The sequence below is a fragment of the Microcaecilia unicolor genome, chromosome 5, assembly GCF_901765095.1.
Source record: "Microcaecilia unicolor chromosome 5, aMicUni1.1, whole genome shotgun sequence".
Classification (NCBI taxonomy): Eukaryota; Metazoa; Chordata; class Amphibia; order Gymnophiona; family Siphonopidae; genus Microcaecilia; species Microcaecilia unicolor.
The window spans coordinates 350,880,324-350,898,984 of NC_044035.1; the positions used below are offsets into that span (position 1 = coordinate 350,880,324).

General features: G+C 47.1%; 1 protein-coding gene across 1 annotated transcript in view; it reads right to left on the minus strand.

The window, feature by feature from the left end:
* Positions 1–3,259: 3,259 nt before the first annotated feature.
* LOC115471368 (extracellular calcium-sensing receptor-like) overlaps positions 3,260–18,661 on the minus strand; it is a 38,013-nt gene continuing 22,611 nt past the window's right edge. The window contains exons 4-6 of the mRNA XM_030205066.1: positions 15,627–15,824; positions 8,546–8,672; positions 3,260–4,403 (exon numbers count right to left, since the gene is read on the minus strand). Of these exons, the coding sequence (XP_030060926.1) occupies positions 3,430–4,403; positions 8,546–8,672; positions 15,627–15,824 (1,299 nt within the window). The 3' untranslated portion in view covers positions 3,260–3,429. The remainder of the gene's footprint in view (positions 4,404–8,545; positions 8,673–15,626; positions 15,825–18,661) is intronic.

Genomic DNA, 18,661 nt, shown 5'->3' on the forward strand with positions numbered 1-18,661 from the left:
TCTGTCTTAATTAGATTATAAGCTCTGTTGAGCAGGGACTGTCTTTCTTCTATGTTTGTGCAGCGCTGCGTATGCCTTGTAGCGCTATAGAAGTGATAAATAGTAGTAGTAGTAGTCTTCACTGTTTTCATATGTTGACTTCATATTCAGTATTTTATTCTAGTGTGGTGTGTAAAATCAAAATGAATATATATGTATGCAAATAATATGCTAATGTGCCAAGCTCCACCCTTTACCCTCCCAACTGAAGCAGTCAAACTACACCCATGGATGCTGGGCTTGACGGACCTTCGGTCTGTCCCAGTATGGCAATATTTAGGTACTTACGTGATAGGCATGTACAGGAGTCTGTAAAAACTGTACAAGGTTCTGCTGAAAAGCCTTTGTACATAAATACAAGGAAGAAGAACACAGGAGTTTCCCTTGAGGGAACACCAGAAGGTTCTAAAATGTTGGAGAGTTGAAAATGCTGATGTTCCTGATTTTTCAGAGTTGAAGAATAAACAGTTTGAGTCTGCATGAACTGCTGATTCCAGGGTGATTACTGGACTTGAGAAAGTACAATTATCTTTCACACCTGCCAGCCAGTCTTAATGCCCACAGTGTAATTTGGACTTGTTTTTGCATTTCCTGGGGGACACGAGGGTAATTCCACCCGCTAACGCTTCTTTCCCCAGGTGGAGGCACTGAGCGCCAAGTGAGTGAAGGGTACAACGGAGACTGCCTTCAGGAGGCTCCAACTGGGTCGAATCCGGAACCCAGAAGCCCCAGGTCAGGGGTGCTACACGCCTTCCCCTTCTTATGGTTTCCCTCTCTGGGAACCACATACAGATCTCCTCTGCTCCTCAGCAGAGGGTACTTCAGCCAGAAGTGACCAGGATCCACCTCCCCAGTTCTGGGATTCCCCCTCGGTGCTCAGGGTCTCGGCAGGAGCTGGGCAACCAAAGATCCTGCTCCGACAGAGCTCAGTCCTTTTTATTTATTTCTCTTCCCCGCCTCCTTAGGCTGGGCTTCTACCATCTCCACCCATCTTGGGCAGCTCTGCTGGCTCCCATCACCATTATGGACCCCCCCCCCCCCCCCCCCAGGAGATCCTCTCCCACACCCTGCTCTGCAGCAGAGGCATCTCCCTGGGGGTTACACAAATATTTTGGAACTGGACTAGGTTCCCACTGTGAAATTCAAATATATAATCTGTGACCTGCCCAAACAGCACCTAAAGCACACTCCATGTCAATCTGTACATTATGTGCCATCTCGACATGTGAAGAGCGGTACTCTGAAATTGCCGTTTACATGTGTGCGCAATCTACGTGCGTGAATGTCGTTATTTATGTATGGATATGCTACACAAAGGTTTTAAAATGACTTTCATAGTATATCAAACCTAGCCTATTCTGACCTATCATGAAATTACTACTACTACTACTTATCATTTCTAAAGCGCTACTAGACGTACGCAGCGCTGTATACTTGAACATGAAGAGACAGTCCCTGCTCAACGGAGCTTACAATCTAATCAGGACAAACAGCACACATAAGGGATAAGGACAAAGAGTAGCAAGATTCCGGAATCCCAAAGAGTAGCAAGATTCCAGAATCCCAAACACTACTACTAATCATTTCTAAAGCGCTACTAGACGTACGCAGCGCTGTACACTTGAACACGAAGAGACAGTCCCTGCTCGACAGAGCTTACAATCTAATCAGGACAGACAAACAGGACAAACAAGAGATAAGGGAATATTAAAGTGAGGATGATAAAATAAGGGTTCTGAACAAGTGAATAAGGGTTAGGAGTTACTGAGGAGCTAGCTATGCTATATCACAGGGTTGAAATCAGTGATCTCTATCTCCACCTGTTGGTAGATGGACACAACTCACTTGCTCCTGGACTCATCTGCTGCTGACGATAAGGAAGGGGCCCAGTAGTTTGCACGGAACCTTAGCCTCCCTCCTATCAGAAGATAGTTTGCCATGAATACTGGGACACAGGTTATGTTCTCACGGAGGCTAGGGAGCTGGTTGGTCTTTCTGATGCTCTGCTGTCTGGGACAAAAACAAGAGCCTTATCTTGATTGGGAGAAACACAAGGGAAGCTCGTTAAGCTTAAACTAAGAGGATTAGGCCCTTCCTTACCTCTGAGGAACTTTAGGGGGCTGGCACAAGTCTCCCTGCTTTTTAGACACCAGCCTCCTGACTCGTCACCATTGTGGGAGTGACTCCCTTCTAAGAAGACTGTCACCCCTTAAGCCATGTTATTCAGTACCTCCCTCTTAAATAGCAGAATTACCAGGATAGGATTAATCCTTTGGTAAGCCCTAGGCAAACAAGTACCTTGGGTTCTCCATCGAAATATAAATGCACTTCAAAATTCCCACAGTTGGGGCTCCCTTAGTTCCCAACGCAGAGGAAAATGAGCAGAGGATGACACAGCAGGAAAGAAACACTGCTCACCACTCTGGACAACAATGCGAATGGGTGTGGGGGAAAATATGATGACCTCCGGGGGGGGGGGGGCAGTGGTGGCTCTGGCGTTCCCCACCCACCATTCTTTCTGCCAGCAGCTTTCTTCCAAGGCAAAAATCTGCCTTGTCAGCAATTGAGAGGGACCCCACCTAAACATCTGGACCCTAGGCATGCACCTAGTTTATCTATGCATGAATCCTGCCCTGAGAATTACCCTGTTATAGCTTAGTAATTCCCTTATCTCTTATTTGTCCTGTTTGTCTGTCCTAATTAGATTGTAAGCTCTGTCGAGCAGGGACTGTCTCTTCATGTTCAAGTGTACAGCACTGCGTACGTCTAGTAACACTATAGAAATGATAAGTAGTAGTTATAGCTATTGAAAACCATCAGGCTTGGGGATATGCAAATAGATTCACTAATTCCTGTGTTAAAGATGAAAATCAACTGTTGGACAAAAGCCTTCTAGGTCTTTACACTGGTTCAGTTCTCATGTTTTTTTTCCATGTGATGAATACATTCTTGGTGTGCTCTTCCTATTTCTCCATGTCTAAAGCCACAGGTAGGGGCAGATGCAAAAGAACCATCTCCATTCTGAAGAGAAGGGCACCCTGTAGGCACTTCCTTGCTTAAATTAAGGTTTCGGCAACCCTGCAGGTAGGAATAAAAGAGAAGGCTGGAGAAGGAGGAAAGTGAGTTATTTGTACTAGGTTCAGCAGACACACAGGGCTATAATTTTCTTTTTATTATGAATAATAATCATAACTTAACAGTACAGTAAGTGTCACATCAACCTTTTATATCCAGCTACCCCTTTGGTCAACCATTTAGCCAGCATCACAAAGAGAGCTAAAGCATAAAACCTATCAAGCCACAGAAAATAAAGCCCCTAAAGAAATCCCATTACAGCAGGTGATGACAGACAGCAGGCCTCAGAGACCACGAAGACCTCAGCATTGTTAATTAGGTGGAAGTGTGGATGGTCGCAATGCTGGATTCGAACTGGAGATCGAGCTCAGCGTTTTCAGCTACCTTCTGACAGTATTCGTAAGTGGACTTCTTTATCCACTCTGTAGTATTGCGGTTGGGTCTAAAGAGGATGATGTAGCACCGCTGGGCAAACAGAAATACCAAGCAACTGAAGGAAGAGACCAATATTAACATGACAAAGAGCGGCTCTATATAGGTCCCACACCCGGAGTCCAGCACCGGCATCACAGACAACCAAACAGCAAAGATGGTCATCATGGCAAAACATATACCTTGGGAATCACTGAAGTATTTAGGCAGAGAATAGCCTCTGATAGCTGTGAGCAAACACGCAAAAGCCAAAAAGCAGAGGTAGCCAAACAAGAAGGAAAACCCAGTCTTTGTTTCATTAAAGCACTTGAGGATCAGATAGGTCTGATTAGTGGGATAGAAATTCTGGACCCCCGGGGGTTCAAAGAACAGCCAACCACAGCAGATGACACACTGCAGAACTGGGCCGGCTCCGAGAATAACTTGGTACAGAAGAGTCTGCAGCTTGGTTGGTTTTCCAACTTGACTTGTGAAAGCGCACAAGCCCCAGATAGATTTAGCAAGAACGCTGGCCAAGCAGAAGGCAAAGCTCACGCCGAACGCTGGCATTCGGATTTTACACTTCCAGGCTGTGGGTGCCCCGAAGAAGAGCAAAACGCTAACAAAAGAGCAGAGCAAGGAGACCATAGTGCAGTAAAAAATGGGCCCTCCAGCAGCTTTGACAATTGGGCTGCCCTTATGTTTGACGTAAAGGGCCAGAACAGAAATAGTGAGCATCAATCCCGAAACTGCTAAAGCGATGAGAATCAAGCTGATGGGATCCGACCAGAGTAGGTAGACAATGTTCTTTTTCGAGCAAAACTCCTGTCCTGTTTCGGACCACTCATCTTGGGGACAGGACCAGCACTTCTCAAATGCTGCAGAACAAAACGAAAACAAAACAAATTAAAATCAGGAAAGAAGTTGAGACCAGGCTTATGCATAGATCTTCTACTGCTTTTCGACTTTGACCCTATGGAGACCGACTTTATCACTATTGGAGATCGGTCATTTTAGGCTCACACTGCACTCTGCTTCCATCGTCAAAGATGACAATTACAATAGCGATAATGGAAAAAAATGCCGGCGATCTCAAACCCGGCGAAATCCAAGGCATTTGGTCGTGGGAGGAGCCAGCATTTGTAGTGCACTGGTCCCCCTGACATGCCAGGACACCAACCGGGCACCCTAGGGGGCACTTCTAAAAATTAAAAAAATATATACAAATAGCTCCCAGGTGCATAGCTCCCTTACCTAGGGTGCTGAGCCCCCTAAATCCCCCCCAAAACCCACTTCCCACAACTCTACACCACTACCATAGCCCTTATGGGTGAAGAGGGGCACCTACATGTGGGTACAGTGGGTTTTGGGGGGGTTTGGAGGGCTCAACACTTACCACCACAAGTGTAACAGGTAGGGGGGGAGATGGGCCTGGGTCCGCCTGCCTGAAGTCCACGGCAACCAACAAAATCTGTGCCAGGGACCTGCATACTGCTGTCAGGGAGCTGGGTATGACATTTGAGGCTGGCATACAGGCTGGCAAAAAAGGTTTTTATTTTTATTTTTTTAGTGTCGGAGGGGGTTGGTGACCACTGGGGGAGTACGGGTAGGTCATCCCCCATTCCCTCCGGTGGTCATCTGGTTAGTTGGGGCGCCTTTTTGAGGCTTGGTCGTGAAAATAAAAGGACCAAGTAAAACAGGCGAAATACAGATTAACGCTGCTTTTTTTTTTCCCATTATCCGCGAAATCCGACCATCTGGTAGCCACGCCCATGCCCACCCATGCCCCGCCTTCGCTACGCCACCGACACGCCCCCTTGAACTTTCACCGGCTTGGCGACGGGAAAGCGGCGATGGTGTAAAAAAAAAGCAGCTTTCGATTATACCGATTTCGCCGCTTTTGAGAGATCGCCGGCGATCTTCCGATTTGTGTCGGAAGATCGCCGGCGATCTCTTTCGAAAATAAGCCCGATGGTTTCTCTGATTTAAAATTCCTGGTTTTTAAGGTAGTTAGGTTATCTTGGAGTGGAGGAAACCTTGACAATTTACTATTGAAACAGGAACAAAGATTGATATTTGAACTAACAATCTCAACTGTGCGTCTTAATGCGGAAATAGACTTTTCAGTGTTTTTATAACAATTATTTTGTTTTATTATGTTTTATGGTTCTGATGGATCCAATGTGCTCTGTTATTTGTTAGAAATATAACAAAAATTCAGACATCCATTTTCTCCGTTTACTCTGTAGCTGCTGGTTAAGGGATTTGTAAAGATCTCTTTAGATTATACCAGTAATTTTATAGGGACATTATGATTGACCATTTGCGACACAATATAATTTCAAATTCAATTGTAATTTCATAAACACAAAATTTTTAGTACATACTGTTTTATTAATGTCACACTTTTCTTTAATCCTGAATGGCAGAATGATTCAAGGGGCGTATCTGGACTCTGGCGGTAGAGGGGGCCAGAGCCAGAGGGAGGGGGCACATTTTAGCCCCCCCCCCCGGCGCCACCGAATCCCCCCCGCCATTTCCGGACCCCCCCCCCGCCACTGCCAGACCCCCCCCTCGCCACCAATGACACTCTCCACCCCCTCCTGCCGCCAACCCTCCCCCGCTGCTGTTGCTTACCTTTGCTGGCGGGGGACCCCAACCCCCCGCCAGCCGAGGTCCTCTCTTCCTTGCAGGATGCAAGTTGCAATGCTTCCTGTTCTTCTGAGTCTGACGTCCTGCACGTACAACGCGCAGGACGTCAGACTGAGTTCCAAATTCTGAGTCTGACGTCGTGCAGGACGTCAGACTCAGAAGAACAGGAAGCGTTGCAACTTGCATCCTGCACGGAAGAGAGGACCTCGGCTGGCGGGGGGTTGGGGTCCCCCGCCAGCAAAGATCGGAGACGGGTTGGTGGTGGGCGGGAGGGAGGGGGAGGTGGAGAGGGTCGGTGGAAGGGGGGTCCAGGGTGAAATCTGCGGGGGCCCAGGCCCCTGTGGCCCCAGGTAGATAAGCCCCTGGTTTAGCATGTCTATTTATGCCGTTTAACATCTATTACGGACGTCTTTTTTGAAAAATCAGCAGATAATGCAATCTGATATATTAATATATTTTTTTACTACTACTACTTAACATTTCTAAAGCGCTACTAGGGTTACGCAGTGCTGTACAATTTCACAAAGAAGGGCGGACCCTGCTCCAAGGAGCTTACAATCTAAAGGACAAAAAATGTGCAATCAATCAATTTGGGGCAGTCTAGATTTCTTGAATCGGGGTGTAATGGTTAGGTGCCGAAAGCGACATTGAAGAGGGGTTAATTTGACTTATATACCTCCTTAGAACAAATCACTTTTAACTTCAGGTTTGTTTTCCCCCCCCCTTTTTTTTATATTTTTAACAGTACTATTACTCAACTTTTGATACTGTAAGTGTGACTGCAATTAACTCCAACAGTCGTCAACTGGTTGTCAGTGCTGATTAATAGCTAATTTGTCAATTAAGTTACACGCATAACTGTACATATTTTATAGATTTTAGAACGAAGGGGATTGGAGCAATTCTAGAACTTGGCGCCAAGATGTAGGCGTTGGAAGGGGCTTGCTTAGGGTGCACCTAAGCCATTACAGAATACTAACCCAAAGCCAAGCTAGCAGGCCAAAATTTATGACGGGTCAGTAGCTGGTGTACGTTGGTGTACCTAAATGTGCCACGCAATGCACACAATTGATAGTGTTCTATGTTTCTTGATGACCTTACCATGGATATTCATGTTCTGTCCATGTGTTGCCCCCCCCCCCCCCCACCCAGTGATGCACTAAACAACCTTGGCAAGAACGTTATGGACAGTCCCCTAGCACTTACTCATGTAATGGCCAATTATCGCCATCTTTGATGTGCATAAATGCTAGTATTCGATAACATGCCTCCAAACGCAACTTAATTAGATAATGAGCCAATCAACGTCAATAGTTGGACACTAACAACCAATTAGTGATGTCAATTGGCAGTAATTAGAATTTGCACGTGCATCTAGCTGCACACTATTCTATAATGCTGGGTGCCCAACTCTCATAGCACGTAGATCAAAATGGGATGTGATCATAGGAAGAGTATGGGTGGATAAGGGGCGTTCCTTAAAGTTGAGCGCTGTGTTACAGAATAGTAGGTTAGCACCCAACTTGGGCATGAGGATTTATTTTATGAAAGAGCACAAGAGACATTCACGTTGCCTCTTGCGCTCCTTCACTTCAACTTCCCACTTGCCTCAGTCTTTACCTTCAAGGCGTCTCCTCCACTCCCCTAATTACCATCCCTGTACCTCTTGCTGTACCAGGTCTCTATCAACTTGGCTAACATTTACTTCTCAGGGTTCACTGCTAATGATCTGGATGGCAAGATGGAGCTCGGGGGTCAAACGGGCAGCGTAAAGCGTTTTGTTTTCAGAATGGCTTTGTGGTTTTGCAGATCATCTATCATATTCTCAGCAAACTATGGAGATTTACGAACCCTGGAATTCATCACAGCCCATCACCCTCTGGTTAGGATCCACAAAGGCAAATTCCTTAGTAAAGCAAACCTTGCCCCAAACCTGAAACTCGTTTTTTTTCCCACGATGCCCACATCCAATTGTGCAGATCTTTCATGGATGATGGTGGGTTGGCGCCACTCTGTTCCTTATTCTCTAGCATCCATTAGCAGGTGCCATCACAACACTATTGTCAGCCAGACAGCTGATTACAGCATCTGTTGGAAGAATTCTGAGGCCAGCCCCAGCTGTGTCCATTGTTCCCTCTATGCTGATCGTGAGTCCTCCATCTACATTCCTGCCAGTGGGTGGTGCTGTTTCACTATCACATTGTCAATAGTGAGGGACGGGCAAACTCTGCAAGACTCCAGAGAACCTGCCTCTCCCTAGCAACTGAAAAACACAATACTGAAGAACAGCCCCCCCCCCCTCCAAGGACAGCAATGCAGCAGGAGGACTTCTTGTGACCCCCACTAAGAATCTGCTCTCACTACATACCTGTGCCATTGCCGTATGTCCCTGGTTTGCATGGCTTGCAGTAGTAGCAGCAGTGCTGCGGGAGATCGCGATGCAGCACTGCCTTTTCTCCAGGATGGCAGCTTCGAAAGCAGTAAGAGGGTGGTATCTAGAATGGGAAACGTACAATTATTTACCAGCTGGAGACCCACAGTGCTAAGTGTGATAATGAAGCACCAGGAACAACGCAACCAAATTAACCGAATTCCCTTTCCTCCCTCTTGCGACTCTACAGTTTAACAGCACGAAGTGAAAGCCCAGCTGGATCCATAGCATGACAACTTTGATTTAATAGACAAATGCATCACTATTTTGAAACATACAAGAATGAATTTAAGACTTGCAAGAGGAAGGGCCAGTGTTAACCATGGTGGGGCAGGGAAGAGATTTGGGAGGGAGTTCCAAGGCTCACCATGAGAGCCCAGAGCAGTTGCCCTGGTTGAACCATGCTAATGTTGGCCCTGGGAAGAGGTGTCTCTTATTGTATGTGTGTTGCCTTGTTCAAGTTGACGTTAATGGTGCACTTGGATCTGCTGATCTCACAGTCCCCTTGTCCAATCCAGTAGCATACCAAGGGCGGGGCGGTGGGGGCGGTCTGCCCTGGGTGCAGGCAGCAAGAGCATGCACGAAGCAATTGCATAGCTGTTGGCTCCACCGGTCCCCTGCCCCCTCTTATGTTACTTCCTATTCCGGGGCAGGGGACTGGCAGAGGCGACATCCATGCGATTGCTCCCCCTTGCTAGGAGGAAGGGTGATGGGGTGGTGCACTTCAGGGGGGGAGGTGATGCGCTTCAGGTGGAGGGTAGGGGGGGTGATACGCTTTGGGGGTGATGTGCCTTGGGATGGGAGGCGCAGCAGCAACCCGCTCCAGGTGGCAAGCAAGCTAAGTATACCACTGGCCCAACCTTGCATGAATTGAAGGAAATGAAGAAAAAAAATAAACAGAAGGGAAAGAGCAGATCGGCAGTCATCAAAAGGGGGAAAGGGAAATGGGACTTGATATACCGCCGTTCTGAGGTTTTTGCAACTACATTCAAAGCGGTTTACATATATTCAGGTACTTATTTGAGGGTTAAGTGACTTGCCCAGAGTCACAAGGAGCTGCAGTGGGAATTGAACTCAGTTCCCCAGAATCAAAGTCCGCTGCACTAACCACTAGACCACTCCTCCACTCAAGGGTTCAGAGCACTTTGGAGTAGATTCAGTAAATGGGATGATGCAGCCTAACCGCAAATTCCGTAAAAGTATACGATTTGCATACCACTTCCTTTGAGCATTATGGGCCAATGACCAGAAGCAAACACAGGTGCTAGAGGCTGTTAGCGCCATACTAGCGCCTGTGTTTGCTACCGTCCCATGATCAGAGCCCCCGAGCGCGTGAATGCAACTAGCATGCAAAACTAGGCTCTTAGCACAAGTAACATACAAATGTATGCTAAATGTATTCCCACCCCCCCCCCAATGATCAGCGAGCAGAGCGCCAAACATTGGCACTCTGTCTGCGGCAAACCCTACGCCAGATTGGAGCTGACATTAGGGTTTGCAGACCATTGGGGAGGAATGGTGAGCCCTGTGTAGCATGCATTTGAATGCTAGCAGGCCCCCATTCCCCCAATGCAGCAGCCCCTCGCAGGAACCCCAACCCGACCCCCCCCCCCCCCCCAGCGATGGGGCTGGAGGTCCCCCTGACCCCCCAACACAGGTTCAGGGGGGGCTGGAGATCCAGCCCCCCCAGCATCCCCTCAGATGTCCCTGGTGGCCCAGTGGGCCGTGGGTCAATCCCCCCCACCTGGTGGTCTAGCAGCACTTCCCCACCCCCTACCTTAAGCTGGAGGAGGGAGGTGGCCTCCTTCCTCTTCGAGACCTAGAATCTGACCCTTGATCTAACCAGGCCATTTTTTTTGTTATCTGTTGTACTGTTATACATCCTATTTGATCATCTCTGCCTTTAGCCTTTTCATCTAGGCAGTGGTGTTCCTAGGGGGGCTGACACCCGGGGCGGATCGCTGATGCACCCCGCCCCCTGGGTGCAGCGTGACCCCCCCCCCAGTGAAAGGACACCCCCGGTGAAAGAACTCCCCCCCCCCCGGGTGCATGCCGCTGGGAGCGGGGGGTGCCACGCGCCTGTCCGCTTCGTTCGTTTCCATGCTCCCTCTGCCCCGGAACAGGAAGTAACCTGTTCCAGGGCAGAGGGAGCACAGAACGAACGTAGCGGACAGGCACGTGACACCCCCCCCAGCGTCATGCACCCGGGGCGGACCGCCCCCACCGCCCCCCCCCTTGGTTCGCCGCTGCAGCTAGGGATTCTGTCTGCTTGTCCCAGGCTTTCGCCAATTCGCAGAGCCAGTGTTGGGAGGTGTGGCTAGTGGTTGGGAGGCGGGGCTAGTCCTGGGCAGACGTCTACAGTCTGTGCCCTGAAAATGGCAGATACAAATCAAGGTAAGGTATACACAAAAAGTAGCACATATGACCGTGCAGGTCTTTTTCTGTCGTCATTTACTATGTTACTATGTATCAGCACCGCCTGGAAAATGGCAGCGCCCAGTTCTGCCCAGTGCATCCTGGGATGCACAGGGCAGGACTTCACACTATATAGGCACAATCTTCCCACACTTCTACCCCATGATCAGAGATAATTGCGTGCTTATATTTGCATGCAATTATCTCTGATCATAGATGCGGTAAAGCCCCGCGCTGTTCCAGCGCTGTTTGGAACAGCGCTGGGCTTTTGATCACCTGCCCATTAGTGAGCTAATTTTTTGCACTGTTCCAGCGGTATAGTTACTGCTGGAGTTCTGAGCATCGAGGCATCTGTACCTAAATCCTGGATTGAGATATGATTTCACATTCAGTTTTCTGAATACATGGATTGACAGAGACATTAGTACACGTTGGAGAGTGGGGAGTTTTTGGGGAGAAACTGGAAAAATGCATTGGCTAAGTGGGAAAAAAAATCCTATGAGCTTTTCATCTTTCCTCTCCTTGTGTTCATAGCAGATGCAGATTGTATAGGGCATTTTTCTGGACTATTAGCTTGACAGTTAACATAATGAGGCATATTTTCAAAGCACTTTGGGAGGCTAAGTTCCATAGGTTTCTATGGAACTTTGGGAGGCTAAGTGCTTTGAAAATAAGCCTCATAGTAAACATAGTAGATGACGGCAGAAAAAGACCTGCACGGTCCATCCAGTCTGCCCAAGAAGATAAATTCATATGTGCTACTTTTTTATTTGTACTGTCCTCTTCAGTGCACAGACCGTATAAGTCTGGCCAGCCCTATCCCCGCCTCCCAACCACCAACCCCGCCTCCCAACCACCAGCTCTGGCACAGACCATATAAGTCTGCCCAGCACTATCCCTGCCTCCCACCACCGGCTCTGGCACAGACCGTATATGTCTGCCCAGCACCAGCACTATCCCTGCCTCCCACCACCGGCTCTGGCACAGACCGTATAAGTCTGCCCAGCACTATCCCCGCCGCTCAACCACCAGCCCCGGCACAGACCGTATAAGTCTGCCCAGCACTAGTCCCGCCTCCCAACCACCAGCCCCAGCACAGACCATATATGTCTGCCCAGCACTAGCCCTGCCTCCCAACCACCAGCTCTGCCACCCATTCTAGGACAGTTTGAAGAACTTGGTTTGAGTGGGGATGCTTCACTGTTGGGAATGAAACAAAAATATTTTTTTAAATGGAGATACATTTTTATGTTAATTTTATTGTGAAGAAATACGCTTTTCGAGAATGTGTTTGTAGATTTCGTGCCTGTTTTAATGAAATAGGTACATTTTTTTTCTTGTATTAAGACTAGAAAGCGTTAATAAAAGACCTCTGAAAATTAAAATAAAATACATTGGAAAAGTGCTGTGTGTTCTTTTGAAGCTTGTTTGAGCTCAGGAAATTAGCATATTTATGAGCCCTGATATTTTTACTTTACTGCCGCCTTCACCATGAGTCACAGCATAAGATCTATTGACTCTTTTGCATTATTCGTGCAGTCCACATTCCTTTTCTTGTGACTTACAAGACAGGCTTAGAGGGCTTTGGATCAGAGCCGGAAGACAGAATCCATTGATGGCTACAATCCAGGGGCGGCCCAAGGCAATCTGCCACCCGAGGCAGGGATGAGATGCCACCCCTGCCCACACCAGGTCTAGCATCTCCCCTGTTCCCTCCTCAACCATCTTCCCCAGTTTATCTTATTTTTTTCTTTTACAAAATGCAGTACAGGCAGTGCCAGCGATTCCTATAGGACGTCCTCAGGAAAACTTGGGTGCCACTTTTGATTATGCCCCTCTACATCTTCAACTAGAGAACTTCAAAGATATTCAATATTTGCAAATGAAGCTAAAAAACATGGACCGATGAGGAACGTCGGTGTTGACTGAAGCACACTTTTTTTGGTCAATAATCCTATATTTATTTATTTATTTATTTATTGTTTGCATTTGTATCCCACCTCTTTGCGGGCTCAGTGTGGCTTACAATAAGATATGAATAATGAGAATACAGTTGTTACACATTGGTTATGGGTTACATTGTACAAGTTATGCGAGATAATCGAATTATCATTAGGAATATCACAATGGGACATCAACAGGGAGACTTTGGGAGGAGACAATGGGAAGCTTAAGGGCAGTGTTAAGACACAGAGGCACATGGTGTACATATTCCTGTAAGTATATGTATGAGTAATGTGGAATTAGGGGGGATGAGAGATCATAAGTGGATGTGTGATGCATTGATGTAAGTGAGTGTGGACTCTATGAGTTTTGGTTTTTTCCGTAAATTGTCTCAAACAGATGGGTCTTCAGTAATCTGCGGAAGGATGCTTGTTCGTGGATCGCTCTTAAGTTGCATGGCAGTGAGTTCCAAAGCTGCGTGCTCGTGTGAGAAAAGGTTGACGCATGTAGCGTCTTGTATTTCACGCCCTTGAAAGTAGGGAAATGGAGGTTGAGGTATGTTCGGGAAGATCTCCTAGCATTTCTGGGTGGTAGGTCAATCAACTTGGACATGTAGGCACCTCCAACGTTCCATCGCTATCTGGCTGCCTGGGTTCGTAACATCTCATGACATCAGCCAGCCTCCAGCGTTCCATTCCCCCTCACTGCCCCGCCCTCGCGTCAAAACGTCATGACGTCAGAGGGCAGAACAGTGAGAGGGAAGGGAACGCTGGAGGCGAGCTGACATCAGGATGACCCTGAAAGAGAAATACTGGAAACTGCCTTATTTCCTGGGTGCCCTAGAAACGGGCTTAGCGTACAGAAAATCCTGCGTTAGCATGCGCTAATACCATGAACTACTGCCCTTAGTATCAGAAAGAGCATTACATCAGAGTTAGCTTGAGGTTCAGAAGATGGACCTCAAAATATATTGTGCTAAAATGTTGGGTTTAATCTAGTGTTGACAGTGATTCTTCCTGGTTGAAAAACTGTCTGAACACAGGGGCTGAGGCCTGAGCATTAACATTTCAATGACTGGGGCTTCCAAATGGAGAGAGTAGTGGATGCTTGGAATGCCCTCCCGTGGGAGGTGGTGGAGATGAAAATGGTAACGGATTTCAAACATGCGTGGGATAAACATAAAGGAATCCTGTTCAGAAGGAATGGATCCTCAGGAGCTTAACCGAGATTGGATAGCAGAGCCGGTAGTGGGAGGCGGGGTTGGTGGTTGGGAGGCGGGGATAGTGCTGGGCAGACTTATACGGTTTGTGCCAGAGCCGGTGGTGGGAGGCGGGGCTGGTGGTTAGAAGGCGGGGATGGTGGTTGGGAGGCGGGGATGGTGCTGGGCATATTTACACTGTGCCAGAGCCGGTGGTGGGAGGCGGGACTGGAGGTTGGGAGGCAGGGATAGTGCCGGGCAGACTTATATGGTCTGTGCCAGAGCCGGTGGTGGGAGGCGGGGCTGGTGGTTGGAAGGCGGGAATAGTGCTGGGCAGACTTATACGGTCTGTGCCCTGAAGAGCACAGGTACAAATCAAAGTAGGGTATACACAAAAAATAGCACACATGAGTTGTCTTGTTGGGCAGACTGGATGGACCGTGCAGGTCTTTTTTCTGCCGTCATCTACTATGTTACTATGTTACCCCTTGGTCACAATGAAGGTACTTACTCAATACTGCAAGTGCTTAGCCCACTGTACCATAGAGCTGGCATCTGTGGGCTCAGATGTGGAGTGGGGGAGTACTCTACAGCAGGAGCATAGCCAGACCTCGGCGGGAGGGGGGTCCAGAGCCCAAGGTGGGGGGGCACATTTTAGCTCGCCTCCCCCAGCCGCCACCCTACCCCACCGCAAGGAATGTGCAGGACTCAAGAAGACAGCAGCACAGATCAGCAAATGCGCCGGAGTCTAGTGCTGAAGAAAACTTCAGCTGGCGGGGGTTGGGGACCCCCGCCAGCAAAAACAGGGGCCAGGACTAAATCTGTGGGGGCCCATGCCCCCGTCCCACCTAGCTACGCCCCTGCTCTACAGCATGGAAATCAGGTCATAGAAGCAGGCTAGGGATGAAGTGCATGCTTGAAGAAGCAGCCATGAGCCCCCAGGACTCCTCACTCCCAAGCAGGGGCAGACTGACAAGGATCTGGACCCCCAGGCAATAAGAGAGTCCCAGGCCCCCTCTCACCCCTGGGTCCCATATCCCTCCCCCTTCACCCTGGGTCGCACATCTCTCACCCCACCTCCATCCCCAGGTCTGGCATTCCTTCTTTCTCACCTCCCCATCCCTGGATCTGGCACCCCCCTCTCTCACCTCCCCCCCCCCCCCCCCCCCCACTCCTGGTCAGTGACAGCCATGGCTGTGTACAGAGAAAGGGACTTTTGAGATAAACGGGGAGGGGGGGAAGGGATGAGAGAAGGGGAGCGCTGGACCCAGGGATGGAGGGGGAATGCCAGATGTCGGACATGTGGGGAGGAGGTACTGGGCCCCCCAACGGCACTGGGCCCTTGAGCACTGACCGGTTGGTCAGATGGTCAGTCCGCACCTGCTCGCAACACAGAAGAGGAAAGGAAAGTGGCCTTAACTCTGAACTGTTGTGGGACTTCAAGGAAGAGAATTCACTTACTGTGATGGTCTCCCCACCCTGCACTCGCACTGTTCTCTCAGGAGGATTAAAGGACTCAGATGTCGCTCTTTCCAGATCGATGTCCACCTTAAGAAGCTCTATTTCTTCATCCTCACTCACTTTCCAATAGCATGCTTCAAATGGTTCCTGGTTGACTGGTGCTAAGGGGGAGTAGTTTGCGATTATGAATTCCTGGAACTGACAGGAAGAAAGCTGTGATAAGGGCTGAAGTATTACTCCATTGTATATATCATATTATATTACTCTGTGCCTCTCCCAATGTCCATGAAACAGAGGGATCTTACAGTTTAGACTAACAATGAATAACATGATCAATTTGTAAACGGAACATTGTATGGCAATAACTTTCAATGTTCTGTATCAGAAGCTGCTTTTTTGGTTACATCTGTTTGTTATATTATGTAAATATTCAGATATTGTTCACATAAAGATATTGTTCACATAAAGACCCCTCTCCTCAAGTCACTTCACTGGCTTCCGATCAGGTACCACATTCAGTTCAAGCTTCTGCTACTAACCTACAAATGTACTCGATCTGCAGCCCCTCATTACCTCTCTACCCTCATCTCCCCTTACGTTCCTACCCGTAACCTCCGCTCTCAAGACAAATCCCTCCTTTCAGTACCCTTCTCTACCACCGCCAACTCCAGGCTCCGCCCTTTCTGCGTCGCCTCACCCCACGCGTGGAACAAACTCCCCGAGCCCATACGCCAGGCCCCCTCCCTGCCCATCTTCAAATCATTGCTCAAAGCCCACCTCTTCAATGTCGCTTTCGGCACCTAACCACTACACCTCTACCCAGGAAATCTAGACCGCCCCAACTTGACATTTCGTTCTTTAGATTGTAAGCTCCTTTGAGCAGGGACCGTCCTTCTTTGTTTAATTTGTACAGTGCTGCGTAACCCTAGTAGCGCTCTAGAAATGTTAAGTAGTAGTAGTAGACTGTCTTTTTGTGTATGGTGTACAGCGCTGCGTATGCCTTGTAGTGCTATAGAAATGATAAGTAGTAGTAATGTAGAAGCCTGCCCTTGCAGATCAGCAATGCGGCCGCGCAGGCTTCTGTTTCTGTGAGTGACGTCCTGCACGTATGTGCAGGACGTCAGACTCACAGAGACAGAAGCCTGCGCAGCCGCACAAGGACAGGCTTCTACATGGAATGTTGCTAGTGGAGGAGTAGCCTAGTGGTTACTGCAGTGGAACATGGGATGTTGTTACTATTTGAGATTCTGGAATGTTGCTATTACTTGAGATTCTAGATGGAATGTTGCTACAATTGGAGATTCTGTTGCTACTATTTGAGATTCTACATGGAATGTTGCTACTATTGAGATTCTGTTGCTACTATTTGAGATTCTACATGGAATGTTGCTATTCCACTATCAACATTCCATATTTAGATTGTGAGCTCTTTGAGCAGGGACTGTCTTTTTGTGTATGGTGTATAGCGCTGCTTATGCCTTGTAGTGCTATAGAAATGATAAGTAGTAGTATTTAAAAACAAAGTTTGTCAAGAGCAAACCCGATCAATGGATTGTGTTCTTCAATAAGAAACAAAACAGCAAAGATGACCAACAAAAGCAAAAAACAAAAAAACAAAAAAATAAGAATAAAATATATATATATAAAAAACGTCAAAATTTAAAATTAATCATAAAATATGTATTTAAAAGATGAATCCATCAAAATCAAAAAATTACATAAAAAAGACGACACTTTGGATGTAAAAATGAAGAATCGACTTTATTAGCCAAGCGGTAGCAGGGAGAAAGGGACTCGACACAGCTGTGTTTCGGCCATACTGGCCTGCGTCAGGAGTCTTCTCTGCCGTATGTTGATTATTAATTCTATCCAAATGTGAAAACAATATGTGTGTCTTACCAATAAATTGAAGCTATAGCGCTCAATTGTACTCGAAACGGAGTCGAGCGGAGAAAATCGGAGCAGCGTCTCTGATCTATGCAATCAAGGCCCAGTACTGTTAAAAGTGCTTCAGGCATCTGCTTTTGCGTTTGTGACCGGTCATATTTTCCCGTTGCAAAAACCAGCAGTCGTCCCCCATCATGTTGGGATTCCAGCGGCCTTGAGATCTGTTCTCCATTGTAGAAATGTCTTTATGGAACCTCTCAAGAAACAAAACAGCGGAGATGACTAACAAAAACAAAAAACAAAAAAATCATAAAATATGTATTTAAAAAATAAATTCATCAAGATCAAAAATTACATAAAAAAGACGACACTTTGGATGTAAAAATGAAGAATCAACTTTATTAGCCAAACTGTAGCAGGGAGAAAGGGACTCGACACCGCTGTGTTTCGGCCGTACTGGCCTGCGTCAGGAGTCTTCCCTGCCGTCTGTTGATTATTAATTCTATCCAAATATAAAAAGAATATGTGTGTCTTACCAATAAACTGAAGCTATAGTGCTCAATTGTACTGGGAACAAAGTTGTTGAGCGGAGAAGATCAGAGCAGCGTCTCTGATCTATGCAATCAAACCGAACTAGTGTCCCTTTCTCCCTGCTACAGTTTGGCTAATAAAGTTGACTCTTCATTTTTACATCCAAAGTGTCGTCTTTTTTATGTAATTTTTTGATTTTGATGGATTCATCTTTTAAATACATATTTTATGATTAATTTTAAATGTTGACGTTTTATATATATATATATTTTATTCTTGTTTTTATATTTTTTGTTTTTGCTTTTGTTGGTCATCTTTGCGGTTTTGTTTCTTGTGTTCTTCAATGTCACTACTGACTAAATTTAAGCGGGCAAACCCCAGCTGCAGAAATCATTCCAAAACTTGACTGGTTACATTTTGACTTGTTAGATTTAGGTGAATTCTGAGTCAATATCAGTTTATATACTGCTGCTGCTGTATCCCCTAAAAAGGGTTCACTACGGCTTACAACAAAGTCAACTGAATACCGTACAAAATATACAAGAATAATAATTACAACAATAAAATCTCAATCATCAAATAGGAAAGTTTTCAATTTTCTCCTAAATACAATTATA